General features: G+C 41.7%; 8 protein-coding genes and 1 long non-coding RNA gene across 11 annotated transcripts; 4 read left to right on the forward strand and 5 right to left on the reverse strand.

Moving 5' to 3' along the window:
* Positions 1 to 656: 656 nt before the first annotated feature.
* Pnn (desmosome associated protein-like protein pinnin) lies at positions 657 to 1,892 on the forward strand. The gene is made up of 3 exons (XM_017236150.3): positions 657 to 863; positions 917 to 1,713; positions 1,797 to 1,892. Exons 1-3 carry the CDS (start codon positions 745 to 747, stop codon positions 1,814 to 1,816), a joined length of 936 nt encoding a protein of 311 aa, XP_017091639.2. The 5' UTR covers positions 657 to 744; the 3' UTR covers positions 1,817 to 1,892.
* A 305-nt stretch (positions 1,893 to 2,197) lies between these two features.
* LOC108122044 (uncharacterized) lies at positions 2,198 to 5,129 on the forward strand. The gene is made up of 8 exons (XM_017236488.3): positions 2,198 to 2,336; positions 2,425 to 2,562; positions 2,638 to 2,788; positions 2,845 to 3,032; positions 3,092 to 3,695; positions 3,769 to 4,129; positions 4,187 to 4,497; positions 4,551 to 5,129. Exons 2-8 carry the CDS (start codon positions 2,444 to 2,446, stop codon positions 4,863 to 4,865), a joined length of 2,049 nt encoding a protein of 682 aa, XP_017091977.2. The 5' UTR covers positions 2,198 to 2,336; positions 2,425 to 2,443; the 3' UTR covers positions 4,866 to 5,129.
* Positions 5,130 to 5,603: 474 nt separating this feature from the next.
* On the reverse strand, positions 5,604 to 9,516 carry ear (ENL/AF9-related super elongation complex transcription factor). Of its 2 annotated transcripts, none has more exons than XM_017236487.3 (3): positions 9,367 to 9,516; positions 8,691 to 8,932; positions 5,604 to 8,632 (listed from the first exon to the last, which is right to left on the reverse strand). In XM_017236487.3, exons 2-3 carry the CDS (start codon positions 8,875 to 8,877, stop codon positions 6,036 to 6,038), a joined length of 2,784 nt encoding a protein of 927 aa, XP_017091976.2. In that variant the 5' UTR covers positions 8,878 to 8,932; positions 9,367 to 9,516; the 3' UTR covers positions 5,604 to 6,035. The 2 variants fall into 2 exon arrangements, with proteins under 2 accessions (XP_017091976.2, XP_070136897.1); XM_070280796.1 differs by having other exon boundaries at positions 8,691 to 8,935.
* A 257-nt stretch (positions 9,517 to 9,773) lies between these two features.
* LOC138926610 (uncharacterized) lies at positions 9,774 to 10,148 on the forward strand. Its single transcript, XR_011443189.1, has 2 exons — positions 9,774 to 9,877; positions 10,011 to 10,148. It is a non-coding gene; the product is annotated as an uncharacterized lncRNA (long non-coding RNA).
* Positions 9,925 to 10,914, reverse strand: LOC138926609 (protein AF-9-like). Its single transcript, XM_070281375.1, has 3 exons — positions 10,707 to 10,914; positions 10,456 to 10,650; positions 9,925 to 10,397 (listed from the first exon to the last, which is right to left on the reverse strand). Exons 2-3 carry the CDS (start codon positions 10,646 to 10,648, stop codon positions 10,000 to 10,002), a joined length of 591 nt encoding a protein of 196 aa, XP_070137476.1. The 5' UTR covers positions 10,649 to 10,650; positions 10,707 to 10,914; the 3' UTR covers positions 9,925 to 9,999.
* Positions 10,915 to 10,994: 80 nt separating this feature from the next.
* LOC108122046 (uncharacterized) lies at positions 10,995 to 12,785 on the forward strand. Its single transcript, XM_017236490.3, has one exon. It carries the CDS (start codon positions 11,134 to 11,136, stop codon positions 12,547 to 12,549), a length of 1,416 nt encoding a protein of 471 aa, XP_017091979.2. The 5' UTR covers positions 10,995 to 11,133; the 3' UTR covers positions 12,550 to 12,785.
* On the reverse strand, positions 12,771 to 14,947 carry LOC108122047 (putative uncharacterized protein DDB_G0274435). The gene is made up of 3 exons (XM_017236491.3): positions 14,150 to 14,947; positions 13,560 to 14,086; positions 12,771 to 13,496 (listed from the first exon to the last, which is right to left on the reverse strand). Exons 1-3 carry the CDS (start codon positions 14,362 to 14,364, stop codon positions 12,853 to 12,855), a joined length of 1,386 nt encoding a protein of 461 aa, XP_017091980.2. The 5' UTR covers positions 14,365 to 14,947; the 3' UTR covers positions 12,771 to 12,852.
* A 1,359-nt stretch (positions 14,948 to 16,306) lies between these two features.
* Tm2 (tropomyosin 2) lies at positions 16,307 to 21,170 on the reverse strand. Of its 2 annotated transcripts, XR_011443134.1 has the most exons (5): positions 21,061 to 21,170; positions 18,129 to 18,775; positions 17,892 to 18,069; positions 17,164 to 17,581; positions 16,307 to 16,642 (listed from the first exon to the last, which is right to left on the reverse strand). XR_011443134.1 is itself a non-coding variant. In XM_017236627.3 (4 exons), exons 2-4 carry the CDS (start codon positions 18,720 to 18,722, stop codon positions 16,560 to 16,562), a joined length of 855 nt encoding a protein of 284 aa, XP_017092116.2. In that variant the 5' UTR covers positions 18,723 to 18,775; positions 21,061 to 21,169; the 3' UTR covers positions 16,307 to 16,559. The 2 variants fall into 2 exon arrangements, 1 of the variants encoding a protein (XP_017092116.2); XM_017236627.3 differs by lacking the exon at positions 17,164 to 17,581 and having other exon boundaries at positions 21,061 to 21,169.
* A 1,023-nt stretch (positions 21,171 to 22,193) lies between these two features.
* On the reverse strand, positions 22,194 to 23,269 carry LOC108121926 (brachyurin). Its single transcript, XM_017236261.3, has 2 exons — positions 23,061 to 23,269; positions 22,194 to 22,994 (listed from the first exon to the last, which is right to left on the reverse strand). The coding sequence occupies exons 1-2, from the start codon at positions 23,172 to 23,174 to the stop codon at positions 22,263 to 22,265; spliced, it is 846 nt and encodes a 281-aa protein (XP_017091750.2). The 5' UTR covers positions 23,175 to 23,269; the 3' UTR covers positions 22,194 to 22,262.
* Between the last annotated feature and the right edge of the window lie 693 nt (positions 23,270 to 23,962).

The raw sequence follows: 23,962 nt of genomic DNA on the forward strand, positions 1-23,962 counted from the left end.
CTGTGTTTTAAATTAATGACTTTTTGGAAAAAAAAAAACAACAAACACAAGAGATAATTTTATAGATACCTTTAGATATTTTATAGGATCGGAATCTTTAATTAAACAGTTTGAAAGGATTATCATTTCAATTAAATGAATTATCTTTTTTTGTTTCTAAGATTTAAAATTATTTCAGTTTAAAATTTTTCGAAAAGAATATACGACTCCCTAAATAAATCCCGAATGTTGAACAAGTTTAATTTTTATTTAAACTAAAGTTTCAAAAAAAAAAAATTCAAAACAAATTGTATCTGTTTAAAATATATCTGAAAAAATTCGGACCAAAATATATTTGGAATAAATCCTTCTCTATTAGATCTTCCACGATTTTCTTTTAGGGAAATTTTAATAAAGGTACTTCAAAACCCCCTGCAAAGAACGGCTACCTATAGCATTGATGATGTGGTATTATTTTGGTATTTTCATACATTTCTTAAATTATTTCTCATTGACAAACTCTAGTGTTCAGGATTAAAAATAAATTCATTTATTTTATTAAAGCTCTGACATTTATTGAAATATTTAAATAACAGCTTCTTAAGATTGTTTATATTACAGTATTTAATCAATAAACCCCAAATACCAACGGTTCATACTATCGCATTCACCCGATTTGTAAACTCTCATCTCTAGTTTACTTTTACGAAAATCGGTGTGCCGTATTAAGAATTTTGTAAAAGCATACACAGAAGCCTTAAAATAATGGTTAATGACTCGGGTCTATCGACAGTAGATGACTTGGAGCAAAAACTAAGCACCGCCAAACAATCCCTACTTATATTAAATGAGAACATTCGACGCTTTTCCGGCCGCCAGTTGAGGTACAAAACATGTTCCCCAATTTAATGCAATTAATGATAATTTCCAATTTCAGGACGGAGAAATTCAAATACAACCAAGATGGAAAGAAGATCGACAATAATGGAGACAGGGATAGGGAACGTGACCGTCAGTTTCCACGTAACGGACCGGGAGGTGCCTTTAAAGACAAGCGGAGGATGTTCGATACAAAAGCGCCGCCCCGCTTTCCCGTCGAAGAAAACATGGATGGACGGCCGCCGAGGATAAACTCCAGAGTAATCAGAGAATTACCATCCAAAAAGGAAGTGGTCGAAGCTCAGGGAACTGATTCTGAGTCAAGAGCTCGGAACCGTCGGATGTTTGGTTCCCTGCTGGGAACACTGCAGAAGTTTTGCCAGGAAGAGTCTCGTCTCAAAAGTAAAGAGGATAAGAAGGCCGAAATAGAAAAAAAGGTAGAGAAACAGGAACTGCAAGAAAGAGCCTTGCTAAGAAAGGAGCGCGAGACTTTGTTTCTGGATAGGAAACGAAAGCAGTTTGAAATAAGAAGGTTGGAATACAAAATGGCCAGGCTGAAGGACTTCAAATCATGGGAGGCAACCATGGCCTATTCCAAACACCACATAAGAACAATAACAAAGCCGCAATTATTTTATCGGCCTAAAACGCATACAGCTAAAACTGAAAAATTGCTGAACAAAAGCAAAAGTGATGCCGATATCTTTATAGAGTGTAGGCGAGAGGAATTGGAAGCTGAACTGAGAAATTTGGAGAGCATGAATTTTATGAAGATGGATGAGGACAACGGGATGGACGACAGCTTCTTTGATGAGCCCGACGATGATGATCAGCTGGGCGGACCCATTGATAAGTGTAAGTATTTTTAAGATAAACCAATCCTGCATCGAAGCCCAGTATTCAAAATTTTAATTTTTCCTCCATTTTCTTCATTTTAGCTACATTGTATGGTAAATGAAATCGTAAAATTAGCCGATGCTATGCTAGGAATAAAGGACTAATTCAACTTGGATCAAATGTAATAAAATCAAGAACCGTTGTTTCATTTAAGTCATGTTTTCCGAGGGAAATAATAAAAAAAGAAATGAGGAAATCCAACTTTGAACGGAGCTTTAGTATAACAATCCAGATCCGTTTATTCAAAAGTCGCTCTGGTACGAAATACCTTTATGTTATGGGGTAGGATATCTTAATATATGTATACGATGTTTTTAATAACTACAAGGTGCAGTTAGATATGGAATTTTTAATTTTAAAACAACCACCGTTGCCAACCATACATTTGGACTCCTTCCAGTGTGACCGAAATCCGCAAAGATCCATGTCGTTTTTGGCTCATTTTTTGCAGTCAACCAGCTGAGCGGCTGGTTCGTTTTTGTTTATAAACCATGCACGTAAAGGCCACAAAAATACATTAGGAACCATTCCCTCGCCCCTCTGCAGTTTCGTTCTTCCCAAATATACGAATTGGCAAAGCAGTGAGTCCACTGATTGTAGATTACAGTCATAAAGTCATGGGATTGCACGTGTCTACAACATTTTTTATTTCTCAAATATCTTCTGCAGCTTAAAAAAACTATTCAAAATGCGTTTTTTGCGCCGAGGAACTGTTCAAAAAATTGGTGTTGGATTTTTAATCTGTATTTGCCTGATTACAGTTTATTTTGTGAACAATGAATCGGACTTGGATAAAAGCGATAAAATGTATGTATAATTATACACATATATTTATGTATGTATTTGTTATGATATGTATTTGCTTTTGCATTTCTGATAAAGAGAAATAATTGAACGCTCCATCCGGTCGGTGATCAACCAAGGGGACTGCCGGCACCCTCATCTTCCCTTGGACAATCCAGATATCATGAAATTCTATAAGCCGGTTGAGCGAATAAACTGTGGGGAAGGGTTGGACTGGGTGATGTGTGAAGTGAGTTTTAAAGAAACATTTAAATTCCATGGATAACACATTTTATTTTGTCGCAGAACTCTATTTGTTTCGTGCGACCAGAGATTGCTGCCAATCACGAGGATGTGACCTGTTCCTATACGGACATCATTCGCAAAACTGACTACAAGGTGCGCTTTGGCAGGACTCTGCGCATGAAGGAGCCCTATGTCCTTCAAGCTAGCGATTTTGTCAAGGTGGCTTGCCGCTCCGCCAACGGTGAAAGGTGATTCATCCTTTAGATTTCATTATTTGTAAATAGTTAACTCTTTTCATGTACTTTAGTTGGCTTGGAATGGCCCATGGGATACGTGATACAGTTCCACGCCCTCTGTCCGCAAACTTTTCACCAAATCTTGCTGTTCTGCCTCCGGAAGCAGTGGCCCAGGCGCAACAACAAATGCAGGATGTTCCAACTGCTTCGTTTTATAACGTTCTTATGTTCGGCTTTGATTCCCTGAGTCGGAATGCCTTCATCAGAAAACTTCCCAAAACCTACGAATATCTTACGCAACAGTTAGGTGCCACTGTGCTCAAGGGCTATAATATAGTAGGAGACGGGACTCCTCAGGCTTTGGTCCCACTACTTACAGGATTTACAGAGTTGGAACTTCCTGAGACGCGAAAGCGATTTTCTGGAGCAGGCAGCGTGGATTCATACCCGATGATCTGGCAGGACTTTGCTCGGCTCGGCTACATGACTTCTTTTAACGAAGACCTGCCAAACGTGGGAACATTCACCTACAGGATGACGGGGTTCGACCAACAGCCAGTCGATCACTACCTACGAACCTACTATGTTCAGGCAGAGCACATGGCTGCCGAGAGCCAACCCAACTGCATTGGTCGGCAGCCGGATCATATAACTATGCTAGAGTACACCAAGAATGTAAGGCACCAAGATGCAAAATGTAAATTATATTCTTTTTTAAACTTACTCTCCATTATTTTGTCCAATTTAGTTTATGCTAAAGTATCGGGACACGCCTCGTTTTGTATTCAGCTTTCATGGTGGACTCTCACATGATTCAATTAATTTAATTGGCGCTGCTGATGACGATGTCCATGACTGGCTGGTGTCGCTCAAGGAACGTTCGCTGCTGGATGACACCATACTTATTATGATGGCCGATCATGGGAATCGATTTGCCGAGGTCCGAGCCACACTTCAAGGAAAGCAAGAGGAGCGTCTACCGTTTTTCAGTTTTGCGTTTCCCGAGTCTTTCAAGAAACGCTTCCCACAGGAGTACAACAACTTCCTGGCAAATGAGCAACGCTTGACCACGCCGTTCGATATACATGCCACCCTGAAGCATATAATACGTAATTATAAAAGAAAGTATAATTTTTCAAATAACTATACTCTCCTACCCGTAACAGAGCTACAAAGTGCAGGGGGAGAGGATTTGTTAGCGGAGAGTAACAATCTCAAAACTGAACCCACTACGCCAGAAATACACATTTCGGATCTGGCCAAGGGTCGTGCCATATCGTTGTTTGAACCCATTCCAAGCAATCGATCCTGTGCCAGTGCCTATATAGAGCCGCACTGGTGCGCCTGCCTTAACTGGTTGCCCCTGCAGCTAAACGACACAAGGTATACGGGGATCATCCTCAAAACAGCGCAGAGCATAGTGGATGCCATCAATCTGGCCACAGATGGACAGCGTCAGTATTGTGCTCCTCTTCAGGTTGGTTTTATTCATAGTACCTCGTCCAATTCATCTAATCCGTTTTTTTCTAGCTGCTTCGTGTCAATTGGGCGCTTCGCTTGCAGCCCCACAAGGAACTGTTGCAGTTCAAGACCAACAGCGATAAGGACGGTTTTCTGGCGGATATGACCGGCCAGACCCTGGTTCGGGACGAGGTGTACCAGCTCCAGGTAGTCACGCAGCCCGGAAATGGGCTCTACGAGGCCAGTGTGGCCTACAATCTGCAAACGTTCAGTGCCACCACGAAACTAACTGATATTTCAAGGGTCAACAAGTATGGCAACCAGGCCAGATGTATTTACGATCGTGATCCGGAGTTGCGCAAGTTTTGCTATTGCCGCGACTAATCCGGAGGCACAAATCCACTCTCTAGTCCACACAAAACAATTGTAAAGTGCTAAGCAATCAACTCGAATAGATTTTTGCACGGCGTCCAAGTAACAGCCAACGCACGAATATTTTGTATTCTAATTTATCCCAAAGACTTCGCTCGTCACTGTCTCTCTAGAAGTTAGTCTGACTCAGTTTGTAATATAGGTTCCTTTAATCAACGATAATATTGTGTTAATAAAGTATTCCTTTTGTATATGTCAAGTGAACAAAAAATGTAATGCATTGGTAGTACTTATTGGGTAGTATTATATATTGTATTTCTATATGTCTGTACTTTTATTTGAAATTAACTTGGCGTACACAGACGTTTACGATAAATTTATACGCATATTGCAGTGAACAGGGAGGAGGGCATAAGCCCTGGTACAAAAATCATGGGTTAAAATTAATAGCTTGCGTAAATTCGTATTCGCGTATATACATACTATATGTGCTTAGTAAACTAGATGTTCATCCTTTGGTTTATCCATACATATCTTATATATTTCAAGGCTGATGCGAGCTTTTCACACTCGTTCATTACTGTACTTTCAAGTGGTTATTCGGGACTAAAATCGCCCATAAGTAAGAATACATTTGTCGAGAGAATTCGGTCGAGAAATCTCCCTGCACTTAGATAGGTGAACTATAATACTTAAGACAACGTATTAGATGATTTCATGGGAATTTAATTAAAAAAAAAAATATTAAAGTACGGAAATATCGTACAAAAGTAGTAATTTATTCGAAACTCAATAAATTAAAGGCGCTTTTATTTTAAGCAACGTCTAAAAAAAGGTTTATAAAATAGTAATGAAAATTACAACCGAATAGGAAACCAAATGAACATAGGAAGTTACGTCTTAAACTAAATTAGTCTCAGAAACTAAAGGTCGATTTTGGTGCTTCCATGAGCGAAATGTTTTGGATTTCATGAACCCTTAGGGCCAACAACTTAGGATCTAGTGTGGGAGAGGAATCGAGGAATTGAGGCTGTTATTAAGCCCGGTTACTTGGCTTTTGGTTTACAACTCTAACTCTAAGCCTAATGATTTGGTTGTGTGCATGAGGGGTTTGTGCATCGTCTAGCTGTAGAGAGCCTGTCCAGTGGCGTTGGATGTGTTGCTATTGGCCAGATGACCATGTCACGACACCGACGTGGCTAGGAACTCCTGCAGCCGCTGCACTGTGCTGCGGTCCAGCTTGCACAGGTCGAAGTCGAACGTCTTGTGCGTGATCTCATAGCAGCCAGTCGCCGCAATCATTTCCACCACGTGCTGCAGCTCCTCGTTGTCCTGCAGTGTCATGATTTTGTGGTGAAGCTCCTGCAGCTCGCTAAGATACTCCGTCGGCAGCTGTAGCTGAGCGGGAGTATTAATATCTGCCGGTGAGTGGCCGCTATTATTCGCATTGTGGTTGTTCATGTTGGGCGCAGCTCCCACAGCCCCAGTATGATTGGTGCCTGGCGAAGATTGTGGCGGTTGCAGGAAGCCCCCAGATGCAGCATTGGGAGTTCCCGATCCAGAACCTGGTCCCGAAGAATTGGTTTCCCTCGGAGGCCGCAGAGAGGGTGACTTAGACTTTTCCCTAGGCGCCTTATTCGGCTCCTTCTTTGTTGATTTTACTGGAGGTTCTATGAAGCCTCCGCCATTGTTGCTGTTCTGTGAGCTTCTACGATTGCGCGTCTTTTCCTCTTTTTCAGGCTTTTCCATTTTCTCCGACTTATTCTCAGTCGGCTTGTCCGCTTTTTCCGCCTTGTTGCCAGCCTTTTCACTCTGTTTGGACTTAGCCTTATGCTCTTTGTTTCCAGCCGGCTTGGTATCCTTTCCCGATCCTGTGTTGGCTTTCGATGGCTTTTGTTGACTGTTTATGCTGCTTCTCGCTGGCAAGTCGGGGAAGCTGCTGTTTGAGCTATCTGAGTGCTGGAGTGTGGCTGCTGCAGCGGCGGCAAGTGCGGTGGTGGCTGCTAAATCGGGTGCCGACTGAGCGGAGTCCACATCGCTGAGATCCAAGTTGCTGGGCGCCTTACTTTGTGCTTGTTGCTTAGAATCGTTCTTAGCATCCGGATCCTTGTCGCCCGCTGCATCTCGTGGCCGCTTTTCATCTTTACTGGATTTCTCCTTGGATTTCTTGTGCTTCTCCTTCTTGCTACTACTGTTGCTGGCATTGGCACTGGACACGGTCTTGTCTGTGGCCGCACCTTCTGTGGAAGGACTGGCTCCCCCGGTTTTGGGCGATGGCTCAGTCAGTGATGGCTTCTCTGTGGTTATTGCTTGCTGCTTGTCTTTTTCTCGCTCCTTTGGTTTATCCTTATCGCGCTCCTTGTCCTTTTCTTTATCCCGATCGTTACGGTCTTTGTCCTTATCCTTGTTTTTATCCTTTTTCTTATGTTTGTGCGATTTCTTTGGCTCGGAAGCATTGCCATTGCTGGTACCTTTGTCCGTTTTAGATTCCGTTGGCTTCTCAGGATGTTTTCCACCAGTGGCATCTTCCTTGTGCTTACTGGAGACCGTACTGCTGCTGCTATTACTTCCCACAGAAGTGGGCGTGGCTTTTCCTGTGACAGCTACATGGGATTGCTGAGAAACAGTTAGAGTATTCCCCCCAGCCGGACTATCGGTTTGGCCGATTCGATCATCCTTTGGCAGTCGCTTGTCCTTGTGCTCATCACGTTGCTTTTCCCGATCGCGGTCCCGATCTTTATCCTTGTCCTTCTTATCCTTTTTTGACTTCTTGCCTGAGCTACGTTCCTTGTCCTTTGATTCGGACTTTCCCGATTTGTGCTCGTCGCGTTCCTTGGAACGCGATGCGAGTGGTGCCGCGGTAGTGGAATCAGTTGCTGTCTTTTTGGGACTGGGGGCACTCATTTCAGTGGGCTTTCCAGGTTTCGGACTCGCCGTGTGCTTTGCCAAGGATCCCGCTGTCACGCCAGCTGCGATAGCAGCCGTTGCAACCGCGGAGGAGGCCGTACTGCTAGAGCTCTGATCACGATCGCGTTCTTTGTCTCGTGTCTTATCCTTTTTGGATTTCTCTTTATGCTCATGCTTGCTGCTGTCGCCAGATTTGCTGGACTTTCGGTCCTTGTCGCGGCCGTGCCGATCCTTTTTGTCCTTTTCACGTGGCTTGTCCCCTCCACTAGATTTGTCGCGCTCCTTGCTGGTCTTCTCTTTACCTCCGTCGTGAGACCCACTTTTGCCACCGCCTCCGCCCGGCAAGTTTTTGCCCTCAGGTGAGTGCTTGGTAGCGGGCACCGGGGCTAGATTATTGGCGGAGGCACTTCCCTTTGTTATGGGAGGGCCAAACAAGGCAGAGAAGGCATTGCTTTTAGCAGGGTCTTCATTTCTCGACTTGTGCTTCTTTCCTGCCCCAAGATCGGCATTGGTCAATGTTGCTGCAGAACCACCCTTGCCTTTGACGACCCCAATTTCGTTGTTCGAAGTTGCGTCAGCTCCAGCCACGCTGGGGGAAAGGGTTCGAGCGATATTGCTGGTGGCTACGTTAGCACCAAATACCGGCACACCACCTCCGCGCATCAACTTCGCCCGGAATTCCTCCGACGGGGCCTCGAAGATGTGAGTCTTTACTTGGACTCGATGCTGCGGAGGCCCCGTAGTCTGCAAGCTCAAATCGTACTGGTACGTTATTCGCTTGGGATCATCGCGATTGCGAAAGTGTATTTCAACGGGTAGCAAAAAGCCGGCATATCCAGATTCCTGAAGGGCATACGGAGGTTCCTTAAAGACTGCAAAGCGAAGGAATTAAAATACTGATCTATGAAAGCTAAGGAGCTTAACACCTACCGCGCTTCGGCTTGGGAAAGGATTCGTGCAGCAGAAACACAACCTTTTCTACAAACGCGCTTATGTCCGCCTTGTTCACGCCCTGGACGTAGATCTCCCAATCATGGGTAAAGGACTGCGGATGAGGTGTCTTCTTGCTGCGCAGCTTCGACGTGTGGCCAATCTCAAATTGCACCTTGACCGCCATACCTGTGGGTTAAGCATCAAACCTAAATTTCTGCTAGGCGGTTTCCAGCAAGCGTCTGCTGAAAAAAAGGTAAGCGCGCCAAAATTGATAAACATTAGAGAATCGTTTAATGTAGAGATAGTTAAAAATATGTATATAATAAATGATCAGGTGCTGAATTAAGGGTTTTCTTAAGGTACTTAGGGTGCATGCGTGATGGGAAGATGCGTCCTCAAGAAAGTCACGTCCTCACTCGAACTCATTCAAGTACAATTTTCCCTAGCTGATGAGGGAGTGTACTTGTTAGATTATCCAAAATGATTAACACCACTTGTTTTGTCACAATTATCCTTTTTGGAACACGTATTTTGTTATGATTTGTTTGGAAAGCAATCTGTTATTGTTTGTGTGCGAATGTGTGCCACCGCATTGTGCCCTTTCCAATAGGGAAGCTTTCGCCCGTTCATGTTTTTCAATTTGGGTTTGGCTTTTGATGAATTATTTACGTACCAACGCAGATTGGGGCATTCACATGAACCTAGGCGCTATTTTTGGAAAAGCCGCAATGTTTTGCTTCCTTGATTCGAACGAAATTCTGGAAAAACACACAGAAAATCCAGAGTTTGTTGAGGGCCTGCAGTAAGTGCGACCAGAGCTTTTTAAAAGATACAATGAGAGTTCATTGAAATAAATACTAAAATTCGCTAATAATAAAATACTCTTTTATTTAATTATTAGTTATTCGTGACATACAGTTTTGTATGCAGTTTATAACGTAAATTAAAACAAAATATATTTTCAAACTGATAATTAAATTATCATTGATCTTTAATGGAAAATTAATTTTAGGTATATTCTAGTATTTTTCTGGATTTTACCACCTACGGCGGGAACAAATTTGTATCCAGCAACCTGGCTGCCACTTACTGGAGCTCATCCCGCTGGCTAGATAGAAATAGAGATAAAAATAACCTTTTAAAACATCCTGTGGGACTACCTATAGCCGGACTAGCTACGACCTGTTTGTATGCTTTCCACTTAAATGGGAACTCGGCTCAGCCGGAAGGATTTCTCTTTCAATTGTTGTCACAATTTTTTAATCTGCTATGCAAGAACAAAGTATCCTTAAATTGTTAAATTATCTTAAATTGCAGAGAAGGCTTTGCTTTCAGCAGGGTCTTCATTTCCCGACTTGTGCTTCTTTCCTGCCCCAAGATCGGCATCTGTCAATGTGTCTGCAGAATCACCCTTGCGTTTGGCGACTCCAATTTCGTTGTTTAAGGTTGCCTCAGTTGCCTCAGCAAAAAATACCGGCACACTACCTCCGTCCATCAACTTGGCCCTGAATTCCTCCGACGGGGCCTCGAAGATGTGAGAGTTTACTTGAGCATGATGCTGCGGAGGCCCCGTAGTATGCAAAGTCAAATCGTACTGGTACGTTATTATCTTAGGATCATTGCAGTTGCGAAAGTGTATCTCAACAAGTATCAAAAAGCCGGCATATCCAAATTCCTGGAGAGAATACGGAGGTTCCTTGAAGACTGCAAAGTGAAGGAATCAAAATTCGGATCTATGAAAGATTGGAAGCTCGACAGCTACCGCGCTTATGGTTGGGAAAGGATTCGTGCAGCACAAACACAACCTTTTCTACAAACGCGCTTATGTCCGCCTTATTCACGCCCTGGACGTAAATCTCCCAATCATGGGTAAAGGATTGCGGGTCCTCACCCACTGTTTCCTTGCTGATCAGCTTCGACGTGTGGCCAATCTCAAATTGCACCTTTACCGCCATACCTGTGGATTAAGCATCAAACCTAGAGTGTGTACTTGTTAGTACTTGTTACACGAACCTGGACGCTATTTCAGGAAAAATCGCAATGTCTTGCTTTCTTGATTTGATCTTTTAGATTTGAAAATTCGCAAATAATAAAATACTCTGTTAGTTTATTATTAGTTATTCGTGACATAAAATGTTGTGCAAAGTTTGTAACGTAATGTAAAAGAAAATATATTTCCCAACTGATAAGGAAATGACCATTGATCTTTGATGGATTATTGGTGGGTTCGAGGAAATTCTCGTTGGAAAATTATTTTAGGTATATTCTAGTATTTTTCTGGATTTTACCACCTGGCCTCTCTGGCAGACACCTACTTACACACACTAGTCCGCACGGCGGAAAAACAATAAAATAATTTGCAAAAGTTATGGCCAAAACCAAAAGTATTTGGTGATTTTGAATTTGCAGACTATTTTTGGTCGCAAAAAGGTCGGTGAAAATGACCACCGATTTCGGTGGCAGCCAATTTGTAACCAGCAACCCGACCGCCACTTGCGGGAGCTCATCCCGCTGGCTAACCGAGGATGTTTTTAAACTGGTGGACATTGTCCAGCGGGACGAAGCCATCTACAACCCGCGGCACAAGTACTACTTCTGCCGACCCTACGTCGAGAACTTTTGGCGAGAGGTAGACCTGAAGCTCGAGAAGAACCCTGGAGCTAGCTTGGCCAAGTGGACCAATCTTCGCATCTCGTTCCGTCGCGAGTACACCAACTACTTGGAAGAAAAGGTGCCGCCATGCTGGTCCTACTTCGAATGCATGTTCTTTCTGCACCCTTACCTCCGAAAGAAACACCAGCAACCCAAATCGCTGGACACCCAGGTGCAAGATGCTCTGGCCCATCTATCAAGCCTGTCCAATCGCATGCAGCGAGAGCGTTCAGCGGTGATCCCAGCCAGTAGCAGTGGCGGCCAGCCGTCTGTGTCCGCACATCAGTCGCCCCAGGGGCATCAGCAGCTAGATAACTACTTGGACTACTTCGACGAAGCAGAACACAACAACTCCGAGTTGGAGGATATCATGGAGGAAGAGCAGCAGCGAACCAATCGCTTCCACAACCAGTTGGACAGCAATGATATTAAGTCGGAGTGCGAGGAGCCGGTGGATGACTACGAACAGGAACAGGAGGAGGATGATCACGAGGATCACGACTTGCACAAAATGGCCCCAACTTCCAGTTCTACGGCGGCGGGGATTGAGGCCCAACGGCGCTACGCTCATCATCAGCCGCAGTCGACCCGACTTCATTTGGGGCGTCTGCAGATGAGGGGCTACCAGGACGAGTTGAGAGGTGGAATTCGACCACGCTCTCAGGAGTTACAGGCTCCTACCGCATCGGTGGCAGGAGTCAACTTCACAACGCAGACGGCAACCCACTCAAATATATCTTTTGTGCGACCCACATTCTCCAAGCCAGTGGATCTCGTCAGCACGACTACACACAGTGGCGGCGGAGTAGTTGGAGGAGGAGCTGGTGGTGGGGTGGCCGTAGGCGCAGCTTCTTCAGAAGCAGAGCTACCTACGCCCTCTACTGCGGCCGTGCCCACAACAATTATGCCTAGTAGCAGCGGTGGAAATGGAGGCAGCTACCTTCGGCACAACCATTCTCATGGTGGACATCACCCAGCGCCACCGCCAGGGCTCCCTTTGCGAGTGGAGACAAATAATTCGGGTGGTGGATCCTTGGCCAACGGGAGTGGCGGTGGTGTGGAGTTGTGCGACTGCAAAACCGATCCCGATGCCATGTTTTTAATGAGCCTTCTGCCAGATATCCAGAAGCTAAACGGACGCGACCGCGGCAAGATCAAGATTGCCTTTCAAAACATCCTGCAGGACTACCTATACCCGGACTAGCTACGATCTCTGTGTATACTTTCCGCTTAAGTGGCAACTCATTCGGCTCAGCCGGAAGGATTTCGCTTTCTACTGTTTTTGGTTTTTCGTTGGTAAAATTATTTAATCTGCTGTGCAAGAACAAAGTATCCTTAAATTGTTTTGAACACTATTTTCTATGTTTATTAAGTGTATAAATATTTATAAATATTAACTGTGTAATACACAAGAATAAATTCATTCGAAATTATGCGAAATATATGGCTACAGGTAACTAGAAGTATCACATACGAGGGCCAACTCGGATCGGATTGAATCCCATCCTCAATCGAGGAGCCTCAGCGCGCGGGTGATCTTCTTGATCTTGTTGTCCAACGTCTTGTCCTCGTGCTCGCATATGTAGTAGTGTCGGGACGTGCACTCCTGACCGAAGTACACATAGCTGTGCTTTCCCGCGTTGTAGCTTAGTCGAAGACAGCGACCCTTTCCCTCAATCTGCACTGTATTATTGAGCACATCCTCCCCGGCTGCCTCCTCGGTCGACTGCTCCGAACTGTCCACCAAATTGGAAGCAGTAGAGTTCTCTGCTTTTTGAGCCATCGCGATGGAAGTGAGATTCGTGTTTGGGTTAACAGGCTTTGCAGAGTTGGACCAGATCCAGAGCAGACCCGGGTTAAGTCCGCCAAGCCAGTAGTCCCTGCCCCGGTGAGCTGGCTGGTTCAGCAGATAGGCCATTATCTCCTCGTTCTCCGATACCTTCTCGAACTCGGCCAGGTGCGAGTTAAGAGCCTTGCAGGCCGAGTTAGCCGTCTTCCAGTTCACTTGTTGCTGGCTGTTGATGTAGTAACAGTTGTCGCTGATCCGGGTGAAGTTCGTAGGACATGGATCCTTTACCTCCTTCTGGTTGTTGCCAGCCATCAGGTAATAGATAAGCTGCTCCGACCGCCTCACTCTGCTCTCTAGGTAATCTGTAAGAGGATTTTTAGCTTATAGAATCTGGATCTCGGAGAGAGGATATTAAAACATCTTACCCACTCTGTAGACCAATTTCTCAATAGCTCCTAAAAGATATAGATCGTTTTCAGAAACGGCACGGAAAGTAGTCGGCGGATTGCTGCCTCCGCCCGGGTGATGTTGCTGCGGCTGCTGTTGCAGATGCTGTTGTGGAAGTTGCTGCTGCTGCTGTAGAGATACAGGTCGCAAATGCTGCTGTGGGGCATTCCCTCCACCTCCGCCACCAGAACTGCCACCAAAGCCAAATATTTGCTGCAGGAAACCAGGCTGTTGCCTTTGCTGCATCTGCTGTTGTTGCTGCTGTTGTTGATGCAGCATCTGGTTGGTCATTGGACGAAACTGGGGATTGACGATGGGACTCTGGCTCTCGACGGGCTTACGTAGATGAGGCTCCAATTCTACAGCTTCACCTATGCGGCGGGTGATGTAGATGTTGTTTCCAGGTCGTTTGTAGGCCGAGGAATGGTAATTTAATGGGCCATTCATACCCATTTCTCCGCCCATATAGGGCAGATCCTTACTCTGGCGATGACTACTGCTTTGGCTAAAAAGAGTTATAATTTTTTTAGGGAATTGGCCACTTCACCCACCCGTCAGTAACACCCACCTCAAGACGTAATCTTCGAGAAATTGTGACCAAATGGGAGCATCTACGTCCGCCTCCGACTTGACGAGTGATTCATTGGCGTATTTTTGCATAGTTTCACCATCATCGCTGCCGATGGCATTGCATAAGAGTCCGGGCATTACGAGTACCGCCAGGTAAACAAGGGCTCCAAGCCGGAGGTGTTTGCTAGCCGGCGACATGATGACATGCAACATTAATGGGTATATTGCCCCCCGCCTTCGATTCACCTTTGAGGCAGTACTTGAAAATGCAAGTCGCGCGCGAGTCACTTTCGATTTTGGTGCGTTTTTCGTGCGGTTTTAGCCGCGTCCGCGTCTCTAGACCGTTCGTTCGCCTGTGTCGAGCTTAAAACCCCGACTGAAGCGTGTCTGGTGGCTTAAACTTGAGCTTGGCTTTCGGTCCGGTCCGGTCCAAGCCTCTCCGGTCTCTCACCACCGCCAATGGCAATGGCCCAGACCCATTGAGGTTGTTGTTTTGTCGCTGAGACTGAGAAATGCAAAATTTCACTTTCTCCTTCGGCTGTGCGGCTGGCTCTTTACAAATGTAAGTCATTGGGCCTTTCTTGTGATCTGTGTTTCTCCCGCAGCTTTTGTTGGCCGTCAACGCCCGCCTTCTGACACACTGTTTGCACTCCATTAAGTTTGATTTCGAGCTTAGGTAATTTAAGTGGTTCATAGAAAGGTAAATAAAGAGGAATAGTAATGGTGGAAATATAATTATTCCATGATATACCGATCCTTTGAAGATCTGAGGGAAAGGAGCTTTTATAGCTAGGAATAGTGGCTGTTAGGGTCGAACTATCACTTTAAAACTATATTCCTTCTAATGACTTCATTGAAATATTGTCATATTTTAACACCAAAATAGAAACTTGCTTTTAAATTTAAGCTATCATTTTATATATATTAAATATTGCAGCTCTTCATATTTTCTAAATATTTAAATATAATACTGAAATCCCAAAATAGAAACTTGCTTCAAACTTTTAATGCAAACCATTTTCTAATCTCTGCCAAGTTTAAGACCCCTCGTAAGTTATACATGCCAACTATCATATTATTTTATATCTAACCAGCTTATGTAAATAATGACCCGAGATATCTTATGTGCAATTTAACACACCACTTAAAGTTTTAATAACTATTTTATGGCACCACGTCGCTTTGAGATTTGAGAGAAAGAAGTCACCAAAGAGAAAGAGCCGGTGGACAGATGGACGGATAGATGGACAGAATGGGGGAATTAAAGCTCCATCAATATGAAAGGCGGCCTCCGACCGGGAGCTCGATGGGGGTATTGCCCATGTCGGACCTGGCCTTAACTGAATTATTGATGGTCGAAAAGCTGGCGCCCACATCTATCTATGTATATCCATCCAAAAAGATCTCGAAACTTGCCAACTACTTTACCCTGAAGATATGAATGAATCTGGCAGATATATCTGAACTTTCGTTATTTTCATTGCTATGACAATTAGCGGATGTTAACGATGTTGCAACGAAGGCCTTGTTTGCGGTTCGTGATCCATCGCCGATCAAGTGATGACGCACTTTTGATTTTGGTTATTTTGGACCATGGGGTTTCCCAAAACATACAACCAACGAAAAAAATATTTATAAAAAAAACCAAAACCAACTTTGCATAATCGACAAGTTCACATGAATCTCGAATAATTTCTTATCAACTTCAGCGAAGACCGGCTGACGGGCAAAGAAAATCAATTTTATGGATTCTCATTGAAAGCAAACATCAAACATATAATTTTTTTTTAGCAAATTTTTTATAAATTTTTTTGTATACTTTTTTTGTTGGTGTTTTTGTGTGTAATTTTATGATATAAATTCAAATTAAAGCAGGATTCTTAACAGCTTAGATACAGTTATAGATCTATCGCCCTATCTCTTTTCCTAAATTTCTCCCTATCTCTCTCTCTCTATAATTTATTTCCTGCTTCGGTCCGCTTCTTAATATTTTTAAACAATTGCTTTAAAAATACAAAATGGGTTTTTCAAGTAGAGGGACTTGTTTTTTACATTCTGCTACGTTTTGGTTAATTTTATTTTTTATAAAATAAAAAAAAATTAAATATTCAAAAAAGATAATGTGATCCTTGGTTCTATTACAATCTATGCTTGGTTCTTGTTGCTGTTGTTGATCTTGTTGTTGTTGTTATTTATTTATTATGAAGTATATAGATTTATAAAGAATTTTTATACACAATGGATGTTGTTCTTGGTATCTGGTATATCATTCTGAGATAATCGTTAAAATTAGTAGAGTACTTCGTCGTCGTCGTCTTCTGTTTCCTCCGCTTCTTTTCATTGTTGTTGTTGCTGTTGTTGTTGCTGATGATGTTCCTGGGGTTATAGGCCATAGTTCAATAGCCATTTTAGTAGCCAGCCAACTCGGCGAATGTGGAGTCCATCTCGTCGGCCAGGGACTTGTACCTGTCCTTGTTGATGCCCAACTCGTCTGTGGAATTAATTAAAGGGAAATTATTAGAATTTTCAAATATTAACCGATCATTGATAAGGACATGGCAGAAAAACATTTAACACTTAAACGATACACTGTGCGAAATCAGTCTCAGCTTGGGTTAAAAGCGCGCTGTTCTGGCAAGCGTTTTATATTAACAGGTATGTTACGTGATTTTTAGATGTATCTATTTTTATATCAGTTAGTCTGCAGTGCTGTGAGGGATTGGAAAGTATCTAAGGGGGACATCTACGGGTTTTAGCCATGATCTATCAAACCAATAAATGCAGACTTCTGTGGCGGAAGACCTGAATCGAAGTCAGCTTGGAAATGACCTCGGGAGAGAACTCAATAGTGATGTGATCGTCAAAAGAGAAAAACAGAGACAACATATAAAGATATATAGTGCTGATCTGAGAGTATCCAGGGAGGGCAAGACAGGTCAAGAGAGGTCATGCCACATCAATAACGGAAAGGAATATCTGGCATTCAAACAACATATACATTGAAAAATTCACCTGTGTGTTGAAAGCACAATTAACTACAGTTGCAACTTATTTTTGGCTTTGGCTTGATCTGAACTTGATTTTTTACAGTGTACTGTCTGGAGACTTTGGGGGGAAACGGGGCGTGCGTGGGTGTGGCCACATTCAAGCGAGACTAAACAAATTATTTACAGTGTATAAAGAAAGAGAGTCGTGGACAGAAGTGTATGGTTTTGGATAAATACACTGGCATCGGAAAAATAATATTGTTTATAAAAATATATAGTTGGGGGGAAAAATTGTTGTTTCTTTCGGGGAGGGGATTCTTGTGTGAGTTTTGTTGGATTTGTTTTTTGATTTTTTTTTTATTAATATCCAGTAAGTTCGGCAAATGTCTGGTCCAAATCGTCGCAGATTGCTTTGTATTTTTCCTTCTCATGGAAGAGACGGTCTGCAAAAAGCATTTTTTTTGTTGGTTTTCATTTATACAATTTATATACAAAATAGAGAGATGATTATTCTTTTAGAAATGGGCAGAATATGGGTCGAAAATATATAATTACGTCAATTAATGAAAGCAGAGTATGGCGAGTAAGTAAGAGTATTAATATCCATTTTGGGCGATATATACAATGCGAGCATTAGTTGAAGCCAGCGTTCCGACTGGAGTGGCATCTCCGGCGTCTCGTCGAGGGATTTGCCTCCTCGGGAGCTGAGTGAAATGGCGGGGGGTATGGTGGGATTGGGACTGGGAGACTTACCCTCTAGCCTGTCGACCTCCTTCTGCAGGCGCTTGACTTGCTTCTCGGCGTGCTCGGCGCGCTGCTCGGCCTCCTTCAACTTGATGGACAGGGTCTTCATCTCGCGCTTGAATTCCTCCACGCGCTGGTTGGCCTTCTCCTCAGACACCTCCAGAGACTTCAGAGAGTTGCCGACAACCTGAATACGAGAAAACATGATATCGTCGATTCCTAACATGAATCTAAAGATAAACCCACCTTCAGCTCCTCCTCCAGCTCCATGATCTTGGACTCGCCGGAGCGGACACGATCCTCAGCCACCTCCAGCTCGTCTTCAACGAAGGCCAGCTTGCGGGACACTTCGTCGGACTTGGTGTCAGCATCCTCAGCGAGCATGCGGGCCTCCTTCAGCTGGTTGGTGAGCTGATCCATGCGCTCCTCATCCTGCTGGGAACGGTTCTCCAACACCTTGCACATACGGTTGTTCTCATCAGCCGACTGGGTGGCCTCCAGCAGCTTCTGTTGGGCGGTGGTCGAGCGCTCCTCGGACTTCTCCAGATCCTCCTCAATCTGTTGCACCTTACGGTTGAGGGTAGCCACCTCCGATTCGGTGGAGGTCAGGAGTTTCTCCTTCTCCTCCAGCTCGGTGTTGGCCTTCTCCAGCTGCTCCTTGGCGGTGACCAGATCAACCTCCACCTGGACGAACTTCTTCTCCAGATCGCGCACCTCCTCGTTCAGTTTGTCGGCGCGGGAGTTGGCATCCTTAGCTTGGTTCTCGCAGGTATCGGCCTTGTCAATGGCGTTATCCTTCTCAAGCTTCATCGCTTGCATCTTCTTCTTGATGGCGTCCATGGTGTTTGTGTTTTTGTTAACGGCTTAGAAGGGAAGAAAACTGGAAAAAAGCACTGAAAAATAAAAAGAAAGGTTTTTTAAAATAGGGATTTAAAAAAGATTTCATGCCTCGTTTTGAGAAAGGTTGGGTTTTCAAAAAATTCATCCCCAAAACCATAATTTAATCTTTTTAATAATAAATTATATCTCTCATCTTGAAGTATTTTAAGTAGATGGCTGTTATCATTCCAAAATGTATCTCTTATTTTGAAATGCCTAATTTTATTTTTTGGAAATTCTATACTACTTGAATAAAAGAATCAAAATAAACATTGGAAATGTCAATATATCATGCGATATATATATTCCCATGTAGAAAGTATCATGAGAGCAATACACCTGTGATATTTTACTTGACACTTGGAAAATTTTTTATTTTCCAAAAGACATAAAAAGTGCAATTGAAAATCTGTTTATTTGAATTCTCCAGACGCATTCTATATAATCTATATAGGTGAACGGGATGTTTAATTATAAATATTTTTGTGTGTGCATATGTATCTGTGCAATAAATTTGAAAATTTAAATGTAAACACATTTCAGAAGATCTCACGTAATTTTCATTTTCCATTTTCAATACGCCCACTCCGATTCCGAATCCGGATCCGGCGATGAGCTATATATTTTTGTGCGCTGCACGATATTTTTTGGGTTAAAAATAAACTTTATATGCTTTTGCATGTGAAAAATATCCAGTCCACTCACACACACAAACACAAACTCACAAGAAGAAATGCTTTTTTGGACATTGTGTGCTAAATGTAATTCTAGAGTTTCCCCCTATTATTTCGAAATACACTAAAAACGCAAATAGATGTGTGTTGAGAGATTGCAATTTGAAAAGATTTCAATTCTTTGGGGTCATTTAGTGCGTGGGTGTGGGTGTGGGTGTATCTGATGAGATGGTGATTGTATCTGTATCTGTGTATCTATGGGGCTTCCACCAGAAGTGGGACAAAGTCATTTATGTTGTAGTTGCTGCTCTTTTGGAGGTCTTTCGATACTTTTGTTGTTTTTTTTTTTTGGTTCCCGAAATACTATATCAAAGAGGATCAGTTTTTTTTTTAGAAGGAAGGGGTTTGGAAGATATAAAATTTAATTTTAAACAAAAGTCAAGGAAAAGTTAATCCATAAATCTTGGAAAATATTTAGTAGTTCATACAATAAATATTCATTTTATATCTTTTATTTTAATTATTAAAAGAATAAAAAGCTTTTACCTAATATCTATTTTTTCATAAGCTTTTATACATATATTATGTTATACTATTTTCAAAATGTATAAGTAACATAATAATTTGGCCTTCGAAATCATTCATAAATGGCAAGAAAATATTAGTTCTGTTTTTGAATTTCTGTGGGTGGCAAGACAAATATATATCTATACATCTTTGTATCTATATCTTTTCTTCTATATGTATATCTATGTTTTCCCAAGCAGCTATCTTATTTTCCAAAATATATAGCTTTTCCGCCCGCCCCTTCTCTAGCTCGTAAAAACAATCTCAAGGATAAATTCCCATATCTTCAATTGCCTTCGACTGTTTGTTCACTTTATGAGATCACAGAAAGCTAGACGGAAAAGCTTTTTCGTCTAAATTTCAAGTAGAGTTAAAAATAAACTGATCTGAATGTGTGTGTTATTTTTTCATAGAGCGAGTAGGCAGGTGTCTGTCTGCAGTTAATTTTAAAGAATTTTCTTCGAGGAGAACACTTTTTTAAGTGTAGGGGTGTGTGTGTGAAAATTGTGCGTAGCAGAATAGGTGTGTAAGGTGTGTGTGCATATGTATATGTATCCCATTTTCTGGTGGAGCTTTCTTGTGAGTGTGTGCAATATATTCTCACACACGCAGGGATATTTGATGGTATTGGTGCCGTCAGATTTAGTTACAAAATTCCTTATAAGCGAATTTTTTGAAGCATCCGAAACAATTTTCATAAATTTTCATTCGAAAATTTTTTAAAGCCAAAAATACTATTTTTTGAAGTTTTCACTTTATATTATAAACTTTTTAGTTATTGCACTTGTCAATTTTTTATATTAAGAACTTAATTAAAATTCTTAGCTCTCTTGACACATATACATATGCACATTATTTATCGTGAAATAATAGAGTTGATCCCATTTTTTAATAAATTTCGAAGTTTTATGCTTCAAAATGCACTTATCACTTTTTTTTCGAAAACTGGTATATTTTATCCATTTTTAAATACCAATTTGTCAAAGACGAGAGTTAAATTATATTATATAGAATTTTTTTTTTGATAATTTTTTGGGTAAAAATCCTGGTGGACCAACCTTAGCGTTTCAAACACACTATACGCTGTCGAAACCCCGAGAACACTGATGCTGACCAAGTTGCTTAGCCAAGAAAGCGACCCCAAGATCCGACGCAAGGCAACACACGCATACACACTGATAGACACACACTTGGGGAAAATTCACACACACACTTGATCCTCACACCAACGCGGTATTGAATAATTTTTCTCGCCTCAAAATTTCCCACTAAAATATAAGCGGAAAAGCGCTTTCGCAACTTTCCGCCTCAAGATCGAAAATTTCCCTCAAAATTTCCCCCAACTTTTCTCTCTCATTTCTCAGCCTGCATTCTCGTCATTTGAACGGCGTGAAAATTATGCGTTTTTTTTTTTTGTGTTGTTTCTCCTTCTTAAAATTAAATTGAATTTATTTTTTACTCACAAAACACTCTCACAGTTGTGTATAGTATGTGTGTGCCTGTATCCGTCAGATACGTGGCTAAAAATAGCGCATAAATGTTAGATGACTGCCAGAGAAAAGAAGCAAGAGCAAGCCTAACAAGATGAACATCTATTTTGGCCTGGCTGAAAAAAAAAAACACAAAAAATATTGAGAAATATTTGGAATTTTGATCGGAACCATGCCAGAAGGCGAAACAACAGTTCATTTGCTATTTTTTGGGGCTATTAATTAGTCTAGTTTTCTAGTTGTCTAGTTTTTCACAAAGAGTTAAAGAAAGGATAAATGGATATATTCAAAATAAATGGATCTTAATAGGATAACACCTAATAAAACCTAATAAAAATTTAATTCAATTAAAAAAAAAAACCGAATGAATTAATTGAATTCATAATTTAGCTACATGAACAGCTTTTTCTTTACATATTTTGTATTTTTATTTAATAATCAGCCCTATGAAACTCATAAATACTTAATGCCATTTAATGACAAAATTGTAATTGTTTGTTTTGATTGTATTATCGAATTTATAGGGAAATTTTTAGCAAAACCAATATCAACAAAAAGTCCCTAAAGTTTTTGTACATCACCCATTATTAAATTATATATTCCAATCATATATATTACTTTTGCAAGTTGAAAATCCCATTTCTTATACATTTTAAACAAATTCTCAAAACCCATAAAGAAAAATTTAAAAATAGACCGTATTTTTGTAATATTGCGCTTTTATTGTATTTTCTGTACATATTTATGTATAAATGGATATACATTGTTTATTAATTTATTACCAACCCAGTGGTCTCTCCAATGTATTGAAGGAATGAGGTGAGACGAACATAGCCAGAAGGATACCCAGCAGTGCACTGATCTTCGGCCACGAAAGAGTTGATACCAATTTGCTGCCACTGCCCGGAACTCGAGTTGTAGAGGATTAGGGGACCACCGGAATCTCCACTGCAGATAGACATATTGGTGCCATCGGCTCCCTGGGCGCACAGAGTGGAGTCTAACACCACAGAGGAGCCGTAAATGGGAGCACAGTTCTCATTGCCGATGACCGTGACTTGGGCGTACTGCAGAGTCTCGGAGTACTCCAGGTACTCGTCGTCCATAAGTCCATATCCGGCTACGGTGGCCACACTGCCCACAAAGTTGTTCCAGTCCTGGGAGGTGGATACCAGACTGATAGGGCTGATCGTGTTGGAAAAGGTCAGAGCTTGGGGGAGCTGGATAAGCGCCACATCGTTATTCATTTTGTCGTTGTAGTTGGGATGGACGAATATGCTCGAAGAGGTCATATTCAGAGCATTCTCGTTGTTCAGCTCCACAGTGCCGAAGATCAGGAACAACGAATCGAAGCCATAGCCGCAATGAGCCGCGGTCAGGACCCAAGAGTCCGAAATAATGGATCCACCGCAGAGTAAATCGTCCCATTCGTCCCTTTTTAGAATCACCTGCCACGGAAACTGCCCAGTTGTCGCCTGTTTACCAGATATAATACGTCCGTGCTGGTTTTTACAAAAAAAGAACCTATGATAAGTCTTTATCACTTGACAAGTAATCAAAATACTCACAATACCAGGTAATGCTAGTCCGTTCGATGACGAAATTTCCTGGCCATTAGTGGCTAAGAACGCTAATAAAATTAGCCATAACGATCCAACAAAATTTACGGCCGTCCGCTTCATGGTTATCCGTTTTCGGTCGGAAGCTATATGATTTAATGTTCGATTCTGTCAATTTTAATCTTCACCCTTAACTATTCTTCCCCTTTGTTTTGTTATCACTGGTCGGAATTTTGCACATTTTGTTTTAACATGGTGAGTTTTAATGAACTTGATAAGATTAAATAAGTATTTACCCAACTCGCTAAGTGTGTTAACCAATTAAAAGAAGCTAAAAGAGACGGAAGCCTGTTACAGTGCTCTATATATAAACTAAATAAGATATGACGCTGTTTTCAGTTTCATTTCATTGCCAATATAAGGAAAAAAGCTTCTCTTTTTCAGTGACTATTCCTCTTCTTTGCATTGGTTTCTGAAATATAAAAACTAACTTATCCTATTTAATTCTCAATAAACCTAAATCCTGAAGAGGCTATATGTTTTTAAAAAAATGGTTTCTGAACATAATGTAAAATCTATAGCATACAAGTAGGAGCACTCCAACCACATCATTTATAAACCTCCCATTAAAAACACCTTCAAACATTTTTATATGCAAAAGATTTGTTTCTGTTTATTGATCATAAAAATATTGAGTGTTAAATAAAAATACATACATTGTTTTATTTGGTTTGCATGTTTCATAGAATTATACAAAAGCTATGTCAAAATTGTAAATTTTATTTATACGTCTCCCTTTAATATTCTAAATTATTACTTTTATTTTTATAAATTAGTATCTTATGAATACTAATTCTCATACAAAGGCCATAGACAATTTTAGATACAATTCGCATACTGCCAAGAAAACA

The sequence above is a fragment of the Drosophila bipectinata genome, chromosome 3R, assembly GCF_030179905.1.
Source record: "Drosophila bipectinata strain 14024-0381.07 chromosome 3R, DbipHiC1v2, whole genome shotgun sequence".
Taxonomy (NCBI): Eukaryota; Metazoa; Arthropoda; class Insecta; order Diptera; family Drosophilidae; genus Drosophila; species Drosophila bipectinata.